This window comes from Apis florea, unplaced genomic scaffold (assembly GCF_048593485.1).
Source record: "Apis florea isolate Af1SG1 unplaced genomic scaffold, ASM4859348v1 contig_2190_pilon, whole genome shotgun sequence".
NCBI lineage: Eukaryota > Metazoa > Arthropoda > Insecta > Hymenoptera > Apidae > Apis > Apis florea.
Genome location: NW_028256541.1, coordinates 1,949,184 through 1,968,712, shown reverse-complemented (window position 1 = coordinate 1,968,712; position 19,529 = coordinate 1,949,184). Strand labels below are relative to the sequence as shown.

Genomic DNA, 19,529 nt, shown 5'->3' with positions numbered 1-19,529 from the left:
ATGATGATTCCATCAATTCAAAAATAAAATATATATTTTCTAAAAGATATATTAATCTAAGTAATTTATAATATTACGTGTAGAGACACTGAGATTAGGCAAGAATAGGGGAGGAGATTTACTTGAATAATAATAATAATAAAAGACAAAATATTTTATATTCAGGAGCCGTAATAGAAGATGGCACTTTGAAGGATTTAGACGCGAATGCAGCTGCCATTGCAACCGCGCCGACTTGCCAAATTGCCTTCTTACCCGAAAATTGCAGCGAGGATAAAGCGAGGGATAAAATAGATTATGATTTAGGAAACGGCGTAAAAGATATCGTTAATATTCCAGTTTACGCGAATTCGCAAAGGGATGCATTAATTTGCTCACTTCCGGTTGGGTGTCCCAGAGAGGAACACGATAATTGGTTACGTCGAGGTGTTGCTTTTCATCTAAAATTGACTTAGTTTCTGAATCATCTTATATTTAATGGATATAGTATGATGGCATCGTTGAGCAGAGTTAGAAATTATGGAAAATGTACATTACAGTTGCGTTATAACTGAACATTATTTCTATATTACTATTATTGTTGTTGTGGTACTGCATTAATGTATAAAGTTGTATTTAATTAATATACTGGTTTGTACGTGATTATCTTGTCTATTGCCTTTTTTTTTTGTCCATATTCTTTGATTATTTTCAATTTTATTTACAAATAAAATATATACTTCTTTGTTGATGAAACTCTTGTTTTATAATTTAATTCAATAGAAATATTTGATTGACAAATAAAAGTTTTTTTCACTTTTTCTTTCTTATATTATACTGTAGATATAATATTTTTCTAAAATAACGAATCTCATTTATTGTGATATTTTATTATTTGTAAAATATGTTCAAAATATCTTAGTATCTGAATTTCATTTCTCTAGAATATCCATTCTACTTTTCTAAAATAATTTTGAGTTAGTTAATTAGTGAATTAGTTGAAAAAAGGTATTTTAATTTAATGTAAATTAAAAGAATCTTTTTATGGAGAGTCATTAAATATGATGCTATTTAATAGAAATCTGTAATCCAATCAACGTACAACTTATTAATTTTCTAATTACATTAATATTATGATTTCAGAACACAGTATATTTCTCAAATCATGATCGCTATATGTGCAAATAATGAAAAGAATTTTTGGAACAATTTAATGCAGAATATTCAGGTTTCGTTTCTTTATTATAAACAAGTCAATAATATATAGAATATAAATCAAAATATTACAACAGATATAAAGATTTATTTGGTGTAGTTTTAAAATAAACTGATCATTTATTCATAAAGAAACTGTAAAATTTTCATTCTTTGAACTCTATATATGGCATATTTTATCAAATAAACAATAAATTTATTCTCGTTTAAAGAAAAAACTAAATTAAAAATAAAAGAAATCGTGAATAAGCCAACGTAAATATACATTCTTGAAACTTCAGTTACAAGTTCGTGTCTATCTGTAGTTTTGTCCTTATTTCCTTCCACAATTTACGTTGGCATGTTTATACATGCTTGGTATGCATCGGAATATTTTCAATTGCTCTTTTAAGCTTACACGTATTCGCTTTAAAACCCTCGAGCGTTTCTACGATGTAAAGTTATAATTCACTCCGAGTTTTCTGGCTTTCGGGAAAATACACCCTGCGCGTAAAAATCTATACAAGTCACGTCTACGAAACAATAGGCTTGTTCCACGATTATTTTTCGCAACTAAAAAATTCGTATAATGCGTGCAGGAAAATTGTTATTTTATCAATAAATTTTATCTTGTCTCTCGTTTTGTTGTTAAACTTTTTCGAAATTTTTTCAATTGAAGAAAATTAAACAATTTAATATATTATTTATAAACTTCAATTCAACTATACTTTCTATATAATAAATCAATAATTTAAAAATTGTTCATTGTAATTTGTATTAGTTATTTGTAATATTGATTAAATTATATATATATAATTTATTTATGAAACAGTGAAAGAGATTTAAATTTATCTCATATTAGAGTATATTTATAAAAATTATTGTTGAACGTGTATCTAAAAATCATTAATTTCATAAATATTAGATTTCTTTTCTATTTTAAATCTATAATTAATCCAAGGAAACGTATGCAACACAAAGAATTTTTCAATGCATTTGCGTATCATGAAAGAAAGAAATGAGTGCAAAATAAATAGGATACATTGTTATAAATACTCTTTATATCATCACATCACGTGGAGTTTTAAAAAATAATTTGAAAATAAATTTACATTTAATTCGCGAAAACAGAATGTTTTCGTATGCAATATAAATAATATACGTAATTGTTATTTAAATATTTTCTGTATGTAGTGAATAATAAAAAACGAAACAGATTTATTGACAAACAAATTAATAAACAAACGTTTGAATATTGTGAAAGGCTTTATTCTTCATAAAGAAAATATTTATTTTTTTCAAAATAAAAATACACAGCTATTTAACTACGTAAAGAATTCAAACTATTCAGGAACTTGGTTCGCATTGTAACAGCAAAATAACGAAACCGAAAGTTATTTGCATGAAAAGAAACGGGAGCTTGCTAAAAAAAAAAAAAAGAGCAGAAAAGAGAAACAAAGCTTAATTAAAGAATGTTCTTGTCCCTGCGGATACAACTTGTTGCATTTAATTTAAATAAGGGAAAGAGAATAATAAATAAAACATCGTCTTTATTACTGGGACACACAACAACAAAAAGATTTTTTTTTCAAAATAATTGAACAATTGTTATTCATTATTACAAAATTTTAAATAACAACGAATAAAAATTATTAAAAAAATAAATATTCTTTATCCAATAATTGGAAATTATTTAAACACAATGAAATAAAAATGAATAACAACAATGATTAGAAACTAATTAAAAATGATTTATTAAAAAAAAATTTCATAGACGCTTTTTTTTTGATTACGATACAATACTAAATCTTATAATTTAAGGAAAGTAAATTTTCTTTTTAATTTATCAAATTTATGAAAAACATCTCTAATTATTGCATAATTAATATTTTTTTTAAATGATTTCCATTCATAAAAGTAATAAGTAATATTATCTCATCACTAAAAGAGCAAATCGTACACGAGATTGAACTTCACGAAAGTAATATCAATGATTTGATTGTTGGAGTTGGAGAAGTCCGTCTATAAATCTTCATGGAGATCGTATAGGTCAAACTAAAAGTACGATGTAAAGTTCATTTTGAAAAGTAAGTTTGGAAAACTCTGACCCAGAAAATCGAATGACTTTAGCAACTTCTTGGACCAAAGGATACGTATCCGCTTAAACCAATCAAATATTCCGAAACTTCGACTTTTATCTACCTTATAAATTTCGAGTGTAATAAGCTGTTAACGGTTAACTAACGAATGCAAATTATTAGAGTTGTGAATAATCAATTTATATGATAAATAACGTCAAATTTCGGATTCTGAATAGTTTATAATAATAAAGTGCTTAATCAACTTCATGAAATCTGTCTATTAAATATGTATTAGGATGAGATAGTTTACTGAATTTGCATTATCATTAATGAATCAGTTGATTAAATCAGAAAGATTATCTTGGTTTATAGATGAGGCAGTGCAATAATGCTATCATAATAAATTATCATAGTAAATTTGTTCATTCCCTGAAATTTAATTTATATAATAAATTAATATATAATTTAAACTTAGTTTCTATTAATTTATTAATAAATTACTTCCTTTTACAGAAATATTAAATTAATATTAGATGACATAACATTTCAGTCCTTTTCTTCTTGATAGGCCAAGGATATATATTTCTTCATATTCTTCAATATTTTATATTATTTATTATTTAATTGTAACTTTAATGCTACTGTACTGCTGTATTCGTCCAGAAAGTGTTAAAAGAAGAGTATAATGATAACAGAAAAAATTAAAAATTATACCTTGATTGTTTTCATTTTTCATAATACTAATAATAAAACAAATTACAATTATAACTTTTATGGGATAAAAATATATGCCAGTTTGAAAATTAGACAAAATTTATTTATTATCACAATATTATACTCATTTCTAAAAGAAAACAAAAAATCCAATAATCTTGATTATTAAATTAAATTTCAACTTCCCTTAAAACTTCAAGGAACGGAGCAAGTCTTCAATGCATTTAATTACTCATCCACCAATTAATTAATCGTGACCAACGATGGAGAGTTAATTAAGGCTCGAGCTTAGCTTTACACCGCAATATTTCGGATCAATTCGACGGAAAGAATTCTCGCAACTCAGCCCGCGAGGACAGAGAACAAACCGGCTAACTTTCGTGAAAACGAAATACGAACTAGGGACTAAGCCTTGGCTCGTTACCGAGGGGGAAAATCGGAGTATTTAGGTCGACGTTCACAATGCATGGCGTACTTAACAGTGGCCTCTTTGTTTCCCGTTCCGCAGTCAAAACAGACCTAGTTGCAGTCTAAATTAGCGGCGCACAGTTAACCCTACCGGCTAAAATCGTCATGCGAATCGATTAAACATCCCTCCGGCTCCATTTCGAATTGGTTTATGATCCGTAACCTATGGGAGGAGGCTACGAGAATACGGGAATATAGAATGGAAACTCGATACACCAACGTTTTTTGGTGTACGCGTGGTATCGATAGGTTTTGACAATGATTAAAATTGAAACAGTCTTTCGATTATTTTGTTGATAATTTTGTTTAAAAAATTATCTTCTTTCCTTTGTTTTATTTCAATTTATTTTATGAGTTTAAAAAAAAAAAACAGAGAAGTAACAGAAAAGTATCGTAATCGTATATTTTTAGCGTATCAATGATGATTTGAAATATTCGTGATAAATATAAGATAATATAAGATTGTTGGTCGATAGTAATAGAATTAAAATTTTTCAAAACTTATTTATCATATTAATTATTATCCAGAAATAAATTGTTCATCTAATTATGATAAATATTGTTTTACATATACTTATTTTATTCTTTAAAAGTTTCTTAGTTCATACTTATTTGTCTTCATATTACATATTACTATTTGAATAGTTTGATTTTGATTTCGTTTAGAAAAAGTAAAAAAATAAAAAATTCTATGTAAACGTAATTATTTTTATGTTAACATATTACACATAAAATTCCTCAAACTTTTTCGTTTGGTTTTTTTTTTATTTATTATTATTATTATGAGGCTTTCATTACATCAAAAAATAAAATACATATCTCACGTTCCTGGAAAAAATGACACATTTTATGATTATCAATATTTCTGAAGTTTAATGCAATGTATAGAGTTGTATATGTTGTATAAATTCGTGGATATATTTGAAAAGTTGATAGAAATCAAAATAAGTATAAAAATTAAGTTACAAGCAATTGAAGCAAATTAAATAACTGATGTAATTATGGAGATAGACCTCATTTTATTTCTATTTTGCTTCGTCTAAAGTAAACTTTAATTGTTTGTGATTCAATAAATAAATCTAATTGAAAATTTTATATATTAATTTTTGTATTTTGCTCTTTCGAATCGATCCTTTAGAAATATTCCACGAATACATATTATTAATACATATTAATATAAAATATCTCTTCTTCGATAGAAATTCAATCACAGTGAATATTTTTTTTTTCCTACAAATTTCATGAATTTATAAAAAGTGAAATAGAATAATAATACAAATAATTAATAATATAAAAGAATTTCATTGGCTGTTACTTATTATTTCTGATTCAGGGGAAAAAATGAATAAAAAATATTGATTTTTGCTGTATTTATAAAAATATTCCGAAGAAAGTAATATCGCATCGAAGTTACTATTAAACTTGAAGAGATTGCAAAAGAGAAACGTAGGATTTCGTTTCATTAATTTTTCTTCGAGGAATTCTTTTGTTGGAAGTTTCAAAGAAAATAGTGAGAAAAAGTTTGATTAAAATTGTTTTAACTTCTTCTACATATATATATTTTTAAATTTTATTTTATTCGATCATTGTTCTTATATATCGTTTATTATATTATATATTTTATTGTTCTATTTTATTGATATGACATCGTTCTAAATATTTTTTTTTCTTTTTTATTATTGTTATAACAATAATTAGTTCTTTTTTCCTTTACATTTTGAATTGAATGAAAATATTTTAAATGATTTTTTTTACAAACAACTGTGATCGTAGAGAATTAGAAATTATTTTGATTTAATCGTTGGTTATTTATTGGATATCATAAAAATGAAAAAGTACTTTCTTAAATTTATATTTCGAAATGAAAATTTTTCAAATCTATATGATAAAATTTAATATTATTTAAATTTATAAGAATATCAAAATCTAATCATTATGATTGATTAGAATAAATTTGAAAATAAAATTCCTGAAAATATTAAAAAAAAGCTGTATCTTTATGATTATTTTTAAAATAATTTATAAATGAAAAAATACATTCGACAATTTGTTGAATTTTAGATCATACAATGTTTATAAATATAAGTAATGAGATAAAAACTAAAGATTAATCTAACTTTAGGTTAGATTAGATTTAGATAACTTTATATTAAATATTCTATTTCTAAGTAAAGCTTTATTTAAGAAAATGGCATTATAAAATAAATCAAAATTCAATCACAGAACAAAAAAGTAACTTTTATCTGAAAACTTTTTTTTATCTCTTATAATTTGTAAGTTATTCCAAGTTAAAAATCGAAAAGTCAAATTTTCAGGAATCAATTTTATTTCTTGAAGAAGTAAATTTGGATCTATATATATATATATATAATATATCTCTAAAATTTTAAATTTTTTGAATTGGGAATATTCCCTTGTAAAAAAATTTATAATACCACTTCTACAATAAGAGACAAGAAAGGTGATAAATAAATAATATCGTCAATTTTATTTTACATTCGTTTAATTTCTTTTCAAAAAAGAAAAAAAAGGAAGATGAATTCATTTCATTAAATATAATAAAATTAATATATCCGACGGTAAAAGAACTTTCGTTCACGCAATTTATCTCTATAATCGTTTTAAATGCGCTAATTAAGGGGTCACGAAGTAATTGTATTATATTATTGTTAATAAATAATACGCTTTAACCCTTTCGCTACACTTTGTCAGAATATAACAATATACGAATTGCTAGTCTTTCGTTCAAATAAACTTGAATTAAAAATTTCATTTCAATAAATTATTCATAACATTTTCGATATCTCTAATGTCATAATAATGTAAAGTATTAAAAAAGCAGCCATATTTAAATAATAAATATTATTATATACATATATAAGTATGTAATATTATACATATGAATATTACAATCGTGACAAAATATACGATAATATTCTAATACATTCAGTACTATAAAATTCGGCAATTAACGTGTCAATATACATATACATACGAGTCATAAACAAATATGTATCCGACTAATAAAATTCTATAAATTGTTTAATACTATTGTATTCATACAGTCTCCATATGTTCCAGGTCACCGAATACTTTATAATATTTAGGATTGAGATAAAAATGAATATTGTAATTACAAGTGATACTTATTAAACAAATTTGTCATAAGAACTAAGTTATATTATGCTTTGTAAAAATTTTATTATAAATCTGATTTAATAAATAACATATTTCGAGTTTTATTTTTAGCAAGTGTTTTAGTGACTTATGATAGAAAGTATACATAGGTTACAAATTTAACTCTTCCATAGTTTAATTCGAAGAAGATTCGAGACAAGGATGGCATTAAAAACGTTATATTTTAAATATTATTATACATGTATTAATTATTAAAATTTATAGGTTAGTTTGAAGTATTAAAAATTTATTATTAAAAAAAAATTCTGTTTTGTAAATTGATATTACATTATATGTCAAAACAATAAAACAAAATAATGTTATTTAGCCTAAAGATATAAATTTATGTATTTGTATCCATAGTTGCTATATAATAACTAACATGAAATTTTCATGAGTGACTATAACTACCTTTCGTCATCAGTATAGTAAATATTAATTACAAATACATTAAATATTAATCATAATTAGCTACTAGCTAGTTGATAACTATAATAAGAAATTTTCATAGGTGACTATAGTCACCCTAGTTACTTACGACTATAAATATTACTTACTTACTATATATTAAATATCAATTATAGTCAACTATTACCAGTTGTTAACTATGATGAAAAATTCATATGGGTGACCAGAGTCACCATTAAATGTCAATAATGTGCAAAGTTGATTAACGATTACGATTACGATGAATTTTTTTTAATCATCGATTAATCTAGTGGATAAAATCAATCGTGACTTTTTCGACGATTAATCTCACGAATCGATTAAATCAATCGCAAATCGATTTGTGCACAACTTTGCCATTGGTATACAAACAGCATTCAACATCAGGCCATTATAGTCACCTTTAGTAACGAAAGGGTTAGTAACAAAGAAGTAAACGTTGCAAATGTTAAGGCTCGATGCAGAGCAGCGGATTTTGTCGCACAGTTATTTTTCACCATTATTATTTCTGTCAGCTAAATGTCATAAAGCTCGCGAATGTTTTAGCAACACGCGAAAGAAACTTACTATGAGTGAAAATTAGCTCGAGTTTGCGCTCTCTCGTATCACATACTTTTTATTTTCGCAGTTACAGAGCAAAAAGAAGATTTTTAACGCGAGAGAAAAATACTTATGCGAAAAATCCGCTTGTCTTAATTGATCCTTAATGCTCGCCCGTGAAGTATTGCGAGCATGGATCGACAGTGGCGACATTTAACTGTCGAAAAGGTAAGGTATTCAAGGAATTGTATTTTAATTAATATTATTTTTAATAATAATATACACTTTGAAAATTTTACTATTCGGTCTATTTACTAATAACAATTTAATATTTGATAAACTTAGGATTGCTTTAATTGAATTAATGAGATGTTTTCGATGAGAATGATGGAATCTGTGCATAACCTACAAATCTTATTCTAGCCATGTTTTATAATGATATCAGAGATGGAATATAAATAATAATACGTATAAATATGAATATAATAATATAAGAATAAAATAATACAGTCATAATACACTTTTTTATTGTATCATAAACTAGTAATTAATTAAGCATCGAAATAAATCAATGTAATTATGATATAATAAAAGATATTTTAAAAAAGAATCACAACTTTGTAAAAAGTTAAATATCTACACAGTAAAAATGTAAGTATTACATAAAAAATAAAAAAAAAACAGTTTTACATTTTAATTTTATCTTTAATGTATATCTTATTTTCGATAAATAAGATGATTTGCTATTTTATATATTGATTTGATATAAAGTCAATAAATTACATATATATATAGAATGAATTAGAACACATCAGAGATAGAGCTTAGAAATGAAAAAATAAATTAAAAATATAGAATACAATTTTTTTATTTGAAGCTTTGTTTTCGAATAAATCAAATTTGATAATTTTTCAAAATAAAATTAGTTAATTTTCGATTGAATACGAATGAATTATTGATTGAATGTATACAATTAAGGAATTATAAAAATTAATGAAATTTAATTTTTTCAAAAACTAATTTCTAAAATAAACAAAATTATATTCTATACTTTTTTCTTAACTTTACTATATATTTTTGATTTCTTCACATATTTTTTTTCACTTGATACTTCATCGTATTTAAGTATTTTGTATTAAGTATCTACTTGATCTGTAGATATCAGAATAACTGAATACATGAAATATATATACAGAATATATTTTATTACACGAATTAAATTAAACAAATAAAAATTATACTTAATAAATAAATAAAATACTACTCAAATTCGTTTAAAAAAAAAGAATTTCTGTAACGGGGAGCACTTCTTATTTTAAGCCGTTAATAAAAATCGTTAAAAATCAATTTTTAAAAAAAAATACTTATCTTCCTCAATCTCTTGACAGTTAAATGGACACTGCTGACATCAACGATCACGTGATTTTGTCGTCGACGTTCTAAGCATAGAGGGGAAAATAATATTGGAACGCGCACACGGACAGACGAAAAGTGTTTCAGCGACGCGGACTCGACCCGAAATGTCGTGATTGTCGCCGATTTATTGCTCTAAGAACTTAAGATGAAAACACACGGGCCGAGGCCACGTCTCTGAGGAAGGCAATACTGTGTTTCTTTTCCTCTCTGGAAAACTCTGCGCCATTTTTACACGCTTTCTCATCGTCTTTCGCACACACATTTTCTCTCTCTCTCTCTCTCTCTCTCTCTCTCTCTCTCTCTCTTCAGTTATCTCACTCTTTCTGTATTTTCTCTTCTCTCTTTTTCTTCTTCTTCGTCTTTTCGTTTATTTTACAAGAGTTGTTACTCTTGTTGCTTTATTCGTGCTCGTTCGCGATTCATTTATTACCCGGAATTAAATTGTTCAATGTCACATCGTTCGAACGTGACCGATCCCGTGAAAAGAGCTTTTTTCGAGCGAAAGCTTTGCCTGTGATTTCAATTTAACATGTAAATTATTGCGCATTACGTGCATTTACGTACTATTGTACTGTGGTATTAATTAAAATAAACTGAACTTTAAATTTAAATTTAAACTTTCTCTGCTTACATTATTCGAAAATTAATGATAAATCAAGAAGATAAAGATAAAGATAAGATTGTAAAATTATATTTGAGAAAAATTTAAAAAATTATTTATTGAGTTAGGGGTAAATAGAAAGTAAACTTAATAATAATTCGATTATTAATTTTGAAGTGGAAACAGGCAAAACCTCCATATAAATAATTTGAATTGTTAATGTTCAAGTCGTAATATCAATAATTTGTCATTTAAAACGATATTTTTGATATTTCAAAATATTAATTTCTTGGATTAATATTCCTTTCTCTTTCTTTTTTTCAAGAATAAAACTATTTACATCATATTATTTTATATAATAATTAAAATTCAATTTTTAATATTTATTAAATATATAACATCACATAACATGGTCTCGCGATATATCTCGTCTATAAGAGAATAGAAAAGATTAAATAACGTCTAAAAATTAATTTTCGTTGAAAGTAAGATTTTATGCTCAGTACTTTTTAAAATTTCACGAAGAAAAGAAAAATTAAGAATGTAAAAGGAATATAAAAAATTTCTTTCCTAGAAAATTGATATCACGTTTTAAAATGTGTTATCATCATACAAGAAATTGTCGTTTACAATTTTCACACAGTTTTTTAGCGCAATACTTATTATCATTGGATCTAATATTTGGAATCGAGAGATTTTACCGATCGATCGGATGTTCTCCATTCGATCCCTGAAAATTTAACTCTGATCATCGATCATTTCCTAACGATTAATGCTAGAACTATGCGATAACCACATGATTTTATGATCGATGGCGAAGAGATTCAAATTACTTTTTGAGGGAAACCAAAGTATTTAAATGGAAGCTATTTATCGATTGTCGATAAATCGATCTGACCCGAAGAAAATTTTTTGAAATTTCGGGAATATTTCTCATGCTCGTGGTTTCAGTTTCCGTTGGCTCGTTGCATATTTGCGAGCTTCGAGAAGGCATTGACTTTTCTTCTCTTCTCTTTTCGTTAATTTATAACGAAATATTCGATAAATATATCAGGTTCATCTCATAAATAATACGAGTACTTTTATTATGAATATTTTTTTATATAAATTAAATTATTTTATATAATTATTAATTATCGATACATTTCTTAAAATTTTATTTTTTCGGACAGTTCTCCATTCATTTACGAACTTTTCTATACCTTTCTTGTTACAGTTCTTTAACTTATGTTCAATATTATAGAATACTCGCATTATTTGTGAATTGGTTTGAAAATGTATTTTTTACACAATTTGTTTTAAAAGTAAATGGATTATTTTTATAGAAATATTTTGAAACTAATAATTTTTAAAGACATTCCTACAAGAAGTGATACACATGAAAGCATTGTTATCTTTTTTTCGTACAATATTAGCTTATCTTTTAAAATATTCATATTATTTTCAATTTTCAATTTTATATTTAATAAAGTTATATTCAATGATATTATTTCAATATCGTTAAACGATGTTTCGTTATTTTAATAGAATATTTATTTTCATTATTGTAACTGAAAAGAATTACAAATATAAAATTTCTGATTTTTTTCTAACTTTATATTTTATAGCTCTAAATGTATGAAAGTACATCAATGAATTTTTTTCAAAATATTTTACATGAATTTGAAGAATTGTATTTCACTTGAAAAAACAGTGTGATATTGCGAAGTTAACAATGTAATGATTTAAATAATAAAATTAAATAAATTGTAATAATCTTCTTGCCAAGATATATCGATTCGAGTTAGAAAGAAAATGGTTTCATTACTTTTGAAACAAACCGTGTATAATATTATGTACGTATCGAGATATTATAATTTTTTGTTATCGTAGAAATATACTAAAAAAATTATAAAGTTTATCCAATCGTTACGTTACAATGTTTCCAAAGATTATCCAAATCATTGGAATTCAATACGTTCTGTGATATGAGAAAATTTATATTAACAAATTGTCGAGAGTAAAAAACTTTAACCATATTAAAATTATACTTGAATTCTGACATTTTGATCTTTCTTTATACGCGACTTGCTAAAAAAAATTAGTAGAAGAATATTTTTATTTGCTTATTGATAGAAGTTTTATTTTTGGTTTTTATCGTGGGTCACCAGTGACTCATCTGACGTACAATATACTCATCTACACGCATATTAATACTTCACTCGAATTTAGAATATCAATAAATTCTACGAGAAATAAACGTGATATTTTCATAATCAATATATCCGTATAATAACGTAACAATTATTAAATCTAAAATTCTTAATTTAGAAAATTTAATTCCTCTTAAAATTTCTCTATTTTAGTTTATCTTCAATTTCAAAGAGATAGAACAATTTATTATTATTATTATTATAAATAATATTTTTATATCTTCAAAGAGAAAATTAAATTTTTACGTTTATTCGATCGATACGTTGTACATATATCTATTACTATAACATCAACAATTCAAATCTTTAGGTGAATCACACATTCATGGAATATAATTTGAATACAAAACTTGCTATCAGTCACTGATGATTGACACTGATGCGTAACACGTTATTATTCTCAAATTTTTCATATCAAAATTCATTGAAATGCAAACATATATCGACATCTATTGAATTTCCACCTTCCATAAATATCATATAATTTTCTTTTTAATCTTTAAAACAATTTTTAAGATCAATCATCGTTAGCAATCGTATTAATCGATGTAACTCTGAGAAACATCGTAACGCGTTAATTTTACGATAGAACGATTTCTTATTGATCAATTGGTTCGAATAAAAAGGAAAAAAGGAGAAGCATAAAAAGAAAAAAAAGAAAAGGAAGAACAGGAATTGCATTATTGAATGTCGACGAAGATTAAAGGCTAAGATTAAACTGAAAAAAAGTTCAAAGGGAATCTTGAATTGCCCCGTTCCATTCAAAGAGATGTCGTCCGGAAAAGGGAAGCAATATTTAAAAACGTCACGTATACAATCTCATTCGCAAAAGAGATTAGAAAATTTGAACTCATTCTTAAAAATTGAAATACCTTTACTTTAATAATCATCGATTGATTTTAATCTTTAATGAACGTACGAACAAATTTCAAGAAAAAATCATTAATGTTGTGATAATAAATTATTACTTTCAAAAATTTTGATCGTTTTCCTTTATTTTTTTTTTTTTTATCTTTTCAATCGATTTACGTTTAAATGTTTCGTGTTATTCTTTGATATGTACACGAATCAACGAGAAAATATTGGGTCAACGCGTGTAATAGAATTTTTCGCTCAATTGTAACAAGAACATCTTCGAATTTTTATCAAGATAATTATTATAAATTGTAACGAGTAATCGTATAGAGAATAACGATTAATTAAGATATAAATGGTAATTTAAATATTTTCTCACGTATCTCTGATTTTATCCGTTATAATAATCAACAGATTCGAGACTGCGTATACGTGATGGATTATAAACTTTTCCCAAAAAATGTTCAATCATTTTTGGATTTTTCGTTACATGTTTCGTGATTATTAAAAATCCAGAATCTCCTTCGATTTTTGACGCCTCGGATTATATTAAGGATAAATATTATTCCATACAAGTTAACGTAGTTTCATAGTTAAGAATAATATCGTATTGTTTCGTGATTATTTGCATTTTATTTTCGCGATACTTCCATAACAATTCGGATAAACGTTTACCTCTAAGAAATTCGAGAAAACTTTCACGTGCAAGGAACATGTTCTATACGATAATTATCTTAAAATAAATGCGGAACTTTTTTGTGGTTATCGATGAAATTGAATCATGACATTTATATTTTCGTTCGTCATTAATTTCAATATCGATCAATCAATTTATTTATTTACGATTCAGAAATATAGTATCGAGAAAATTGTTATTTCGTTATTATACGTGTATATTTTCTATTTTCAGATCTTTTACTTAAAACCTAGCAAAATATTTCTTAGAAACATGAAAAGTGCAAAATTCGTATATATATATAACTCGATCGGTAAGAAAGTTGCACAAACACGCATCGAAATCTCCGAGCAATTGGAACGATTCGAAATACATCTCGATTCTATTAAGACGACAGATAAGAATTTACGCTATTTAATTAATTACTCGACGATTCAACGCGATTTCAAAGTATTTTATTCCTTTTTTCGTTCGATTTAACGATTTTAAATTTCGCGAAGAAGAATCTTCGTGAAACGAGAAACAATCCGAGAACAATCGGAAGAACTCTCTTTTCATCGCGGACCGATTCCTGATAAAAAAGAAACAAAAAGTTTGGTCGTCGATTCGAAACTTTTAAACTTTTAACCAGATTATATAATCACGATGGACGTAACAACAAAGATGGCGATGGATTCGAAAGTTTTCGCAGTAATGTTCGAAACATGAAGAAATAATTTGCGATTATTGAATTACCGATAGAAGAAAAAGAGAGAGAGAGAGAGAGAAAATAAACATGGGAATAAAAATAAAGAAAATAAAAAGAAACCACAAAGAAGGAAAATAATTTATTTGAAACGTCAATTTAATTTAAGTTTAATAAAATTCAAATGACAAAGTCAACAGATTTTTAATTTAACACTTGGTGAAATTTAAATTTCGCTTTATTAATTAAAAAAAAAAAAAAAAAAGAAGAAAAAAAAAAGAAATTTCGTCCTCTCCAGCTTAACTCTCAAACAATCGAGACTAAGGCTTTATAAATTAAATAAAAATTTTCAATACGTAAAACAATACAATGTGTATCAGCGTGATTAAACACTAGCTTTCCGCTTTCTCTTTAATGCTTCTTTTTAAATCGACGTGGCCGACGTTCATCGCGCGAAGGACCAAGGCTCGTTCTTCTCTCGTTAAATATAATGGGGACATTAAATACAGTGGAAATATCGATCGTTCGCCCGATGTGCGTGGCTCATTCTCTCGGGAATAGAATTACAAAGGCATCGTGATTACGCTACATATATATAAAAAATAATCAGAACAACGGTATCTTACGCTCGAAGGCATTTTTCTAGAATCGATTCGCCATATCGTTATTGGTATATATATCTTCAATTCACTCTACCGGTATACTTGTACAATCTAGTTTACTCTTGTGATACACGGCAGGTACGCGCATGCGCGATCTCCTTGCCTCTCGAAACTTCTCTAAACTCGATTTCTAAACTCGATCGCTTAAAAATATCAGTTTTTTTTTTTTTTTTTTTAATTACAGAGGATAAGAGACACACGAGGAGTGGACACGCGCTAATATACTCTCTCGATCCGTTCGAATACTTTCTGTTTTTCCCCCTTCCCTCCTCCCACCCCACCACCTTTCTTTTTTTCTTCTTACTTCCCCCTTTATCACTTTCAAAACGTTCGAGCTAAATTCGAAGGAGCTAGGATTCGAGTCGAAAATTTTCTAGACTCGTGGAGAATCTTTTTTTTTTTTTTTTTTTTTTTCCTTTTTACCTTTTTCTTCTTTTATTACGCTGAACATCGATCGTACGTCGGTTAATTAAGTAAGAGTTGAGTTTTCTCCTTAGCCGAGAGCTATGCATGATTATATACAACTAGATCGTGAAATCGTTGAATTATCGTTTAAGGATAATCGTGAATCCTTTGGATCACGATTTTTTTCTCCCTCTTTTATTAATAATAATAAAAATATCGTAGATCGTTATTATGTAATCACGAAAACGAGGGATGATTCCCTTGAGAAGAAAAAAGAGAAAAAAGAGATATATAGTATATATATTTATATAATATATATATCTATATAATATATATATATATATATACACACACGATACGCTTGAAATAAGAAACTATTATTATCCATGATAAATTTGTCAAAGTGGTTATTTAAAATACTTGAACGCTAACGCGAATCGAGTCGAGAGTATTTGATGTTAAACATTCGTGAACATGGATTCGCGAGTGTCCAACATGGATAACTTACCTCGCATATATCTACATGTATATATATATATATATGTGTATCATTGTGGCTCCACTTTGTTCAAAAACGATCTCACCATATCCATAGGACGAATAATGCTCGAAGGAGTAACTATGTATACGTTATACGATATAGTTCGACAATAAAATTAGAATAGTCTAGTAATAGTATAATAATAAGCGACGATAGACCGTCTTTTTTTAAGATCTAATTGGTGTTCGTACGTTGATCCCCTTTTTCATTTTGGTACCGAGTTATGATAATTCTTCTTCCCGATCTCTTATCCTTCTTATATATCATGGACCGCCGATTTTCATCCGATCTCTGCTTCTCTTTTCACTTCTTTTCAATCGATTAATATTAAATAGGTGGTGAACATCACTGCTTGGTGCATTGGAGATTTCGTTTCTTTCGAATTTTTAATGCAATCGGTGTATCGCAATGGATAATGGAAACCTTAAGTCGTGTTTACATGCGTGAATTCTTAGGAAATATCATTTTTTTTGATATCGAATCGAAAAATACAGAATCAAATATTACAAGGAAATTCGAAGGAAATAAATTAGCTACGTAAAAATGTATCTTGAATTAAAGATTCTTGGTTTGAAATATTACAGATTGAATATGTTTTTTTCTATTAATTTGTATCATTGCAAAAATATGCATATTATTTTTTACACTCAAGAAGCAATGCAAACGCGATTTAAGTTTCCACCGATTCATCGACTAATTGGCACAGTTTCTTCTTTAAATCGATGTTTTCCTTTTTTTTTTTTTTTTTTTTTCATCAAAATTCTGTGATTTTATTTCGATCTAACAAATATGACTCGCGAAAATATGCGTAACGATTATATTTCAGACGATCGTGCAAACACGTTAAAATTATATTACACCGATCCCATGTATGAATGAAAATTCGAAAGTATTTTCCAACTATCCGATTTTTTATATAACTTCGTTTGATTTCATTTTTCTTGTGTGTAAAATTACGTATATATACACGTGTTTTTCATGCACATCCAAGCAGTGGCAAGAAGTGCAACGAATGTTCACGGACAAGAATAAAAACAGCATCGTGAAGAAACTTTTTTTATCTTAAGAACAATAAATATTATATCAGTATTTAACGTACGTAGAAAATATATGTATATGTATAATATATATATGTATATTAACGCGAGACTTTTTTTCTTTTTTTTTTATAGAAAAAGATATGTATATCCAATGCAACGAGGTATCCTAGAGAACAAGCGAAGAGAACAATATAACGAGATATTAAAGTGAACGCTTGGATACCAGCAGAGTCGGATACTAGAACTTCTTTCTCTTCGATAAAATTCAACAAATAACCGTGGCGATAAATATATCTCATCCTCTTCCTCCGATTATCACGCGATTATTAACAAAATTTTTCGAATACGCCGCCTCTTCGAATACGAACAAGCTTTTCGAAAGGAAAAAAAAATCTTACTCGAACAACGATCGTAACAATGTGCACAACGTGCATGAAAACAAATTTCTAACGTGAATCAACGATCCTAACAGTCTCAATAATGATCTAAACAACTGGAACGAAAAAATTCTGCCCAACTCTGTGAACACTAACTATGCCTATATATACTTATGCATCCTTCGCATTTAAGAAAGATGATGGCGCCACTAGTCGCGAAAAATGTAAAAAACTGTGTCTAATACGTTATCATGGAACAACAACACTACAAATTCATAGGGATAATTTACATATAATCTGTCGAATATTTAGAAATGGAAACGTAGAAAAATATAAAATAAAAATCATATAAACGGAGAATACAGTGAAGATTAGTCTTTTATGATGATTTTCAACTATAATTAAATTTCCGATTAATCCATTCTCCTTTAATCTCTCACTAAAAATTTGTCATATTTTTAAAATTCACGAATACGATTTTATAACAGCAACATCCCTTGAATGAGCAAAATTCCTTTGCTTTTCATAATTTCATCCGCACGCGTGTTGCTTCTCGCCATTTCTTATTGTTTACATTAATTTCAACAAAAATCGATGAATATAAACATTTACGTGATTCCTTCGTTGGTAAGACGAGACTCGAAAGACGGTAATAAATAATTTTCTCGTCTGATTGGAGTACGATTTAAAAATATATATATATGTATGTATATAGAGGCTCTTAATCGATCGAAAAATTTCTAACCTCAACGACACGACGCGTGTACACGCGTGTATATGTAATTTATCTATACAGAATATAATTAATTTACATGCTGGTGGAAAGGGATCTCGAAGCTTCGACGAGAAAGGAAATGGAGAGCACCTTGATAAATATATGTCGACATCGCTAATTTGCCGATAAAAGGAATAATCGAGTTATCACATGCGACTTACGCAAAGAACAGAGAAAACGAACGTGTGTCGTGTGGATGACCGTTGCTGGTGACGATCGTTGTTCGTTCACACCTGGATCATTTCTCTTCATGTTCCTACACTGGATCAATTCAAGCCCTACTAATTAAGGGCGGGGGTCAGAGGGAGTTCTCCATTTCTTCCGTTGTCAGCTGGAACTGCTCTTGACCTGTATATCAATAAAACCGATATACATATGAATAAAACCGATTTAACCATTCACAGAAACCGTTTGGATGGTTGGAAAAGGATTTTGATCGAATGGCTAATAAAAGTATTATATAATATATAAAAAATGAAAGATTCTTTTAAAGGGATTCTCTCGAATGACAAATAGATCCTTAAAGAATTTTATGTATTCTTATTGTACGTGTTCAAATAGGGAGAGCTTTTACGTATCAACAAAAGATCACGAGATATATAGATCGTTATGATTTAATTTTAATGTGCAAATTTAATTCTTGATTCATTATCTTCTCTTTTAATTTTTAAAAAAAATTTTCTTCAAATTTTTATTTTACTGTT

The 19,529-nt window shown here is 27.1% G+C and overlaps 2 protein-coding genes across 7 annotated transcripts in view; one reads left to right on the top strand and one right to left on the bottom strand.

The window, feature by feature from the left end:
• The window catches only part of btv (dynein cytoplasmic heavy chain beethoven), a 38,113-nt gene extending 37,468 nt beyond the window's left edge, over positions 1–645 (top strand). For all 3 annotated transcript variants that reach the window (XM_086916299.1, XM_086916306.1, XM_086916312.1), the window contains one exon: positions 166–645. In XM_086916299.1, the coding sequence (XP_086772425.1) occupies positions 166–455 (290 nt within the window). In that variant the 3' untranslated portion in view covers positions 456–645. The remainder of the gene's footprint in view (positions 1–165) is intronic.
• rdgA (retinal degeneration A) overlaps positions 1–19,529 on the bottom strand; it is a 73,986-nt gene that overhangs the window by 4,192 nt on the left and 50,265 nt on the right. For 2 of the 4 annotated variants that reach the window (XR_015294856.1, XR_015294855.1), the window contains exon 11: positions 18,987–19,173. Coding sequence is in view for 1 of the 4 variants with exons in the window: in XM_086916318.1 (XP_086772444.1) it covers positions 19,124–19,173 (50 nt within the window). In the remaining 3 variants the exon portion in view is untranslated. Of the gene's footprint in view, positions 1–15,152; positions 19,174–19,529 lie in introns of those variants that run through there. The other 2 variants (XR_015294857.1, XM_086916318.1) reach the window with 2 other exon arrangements.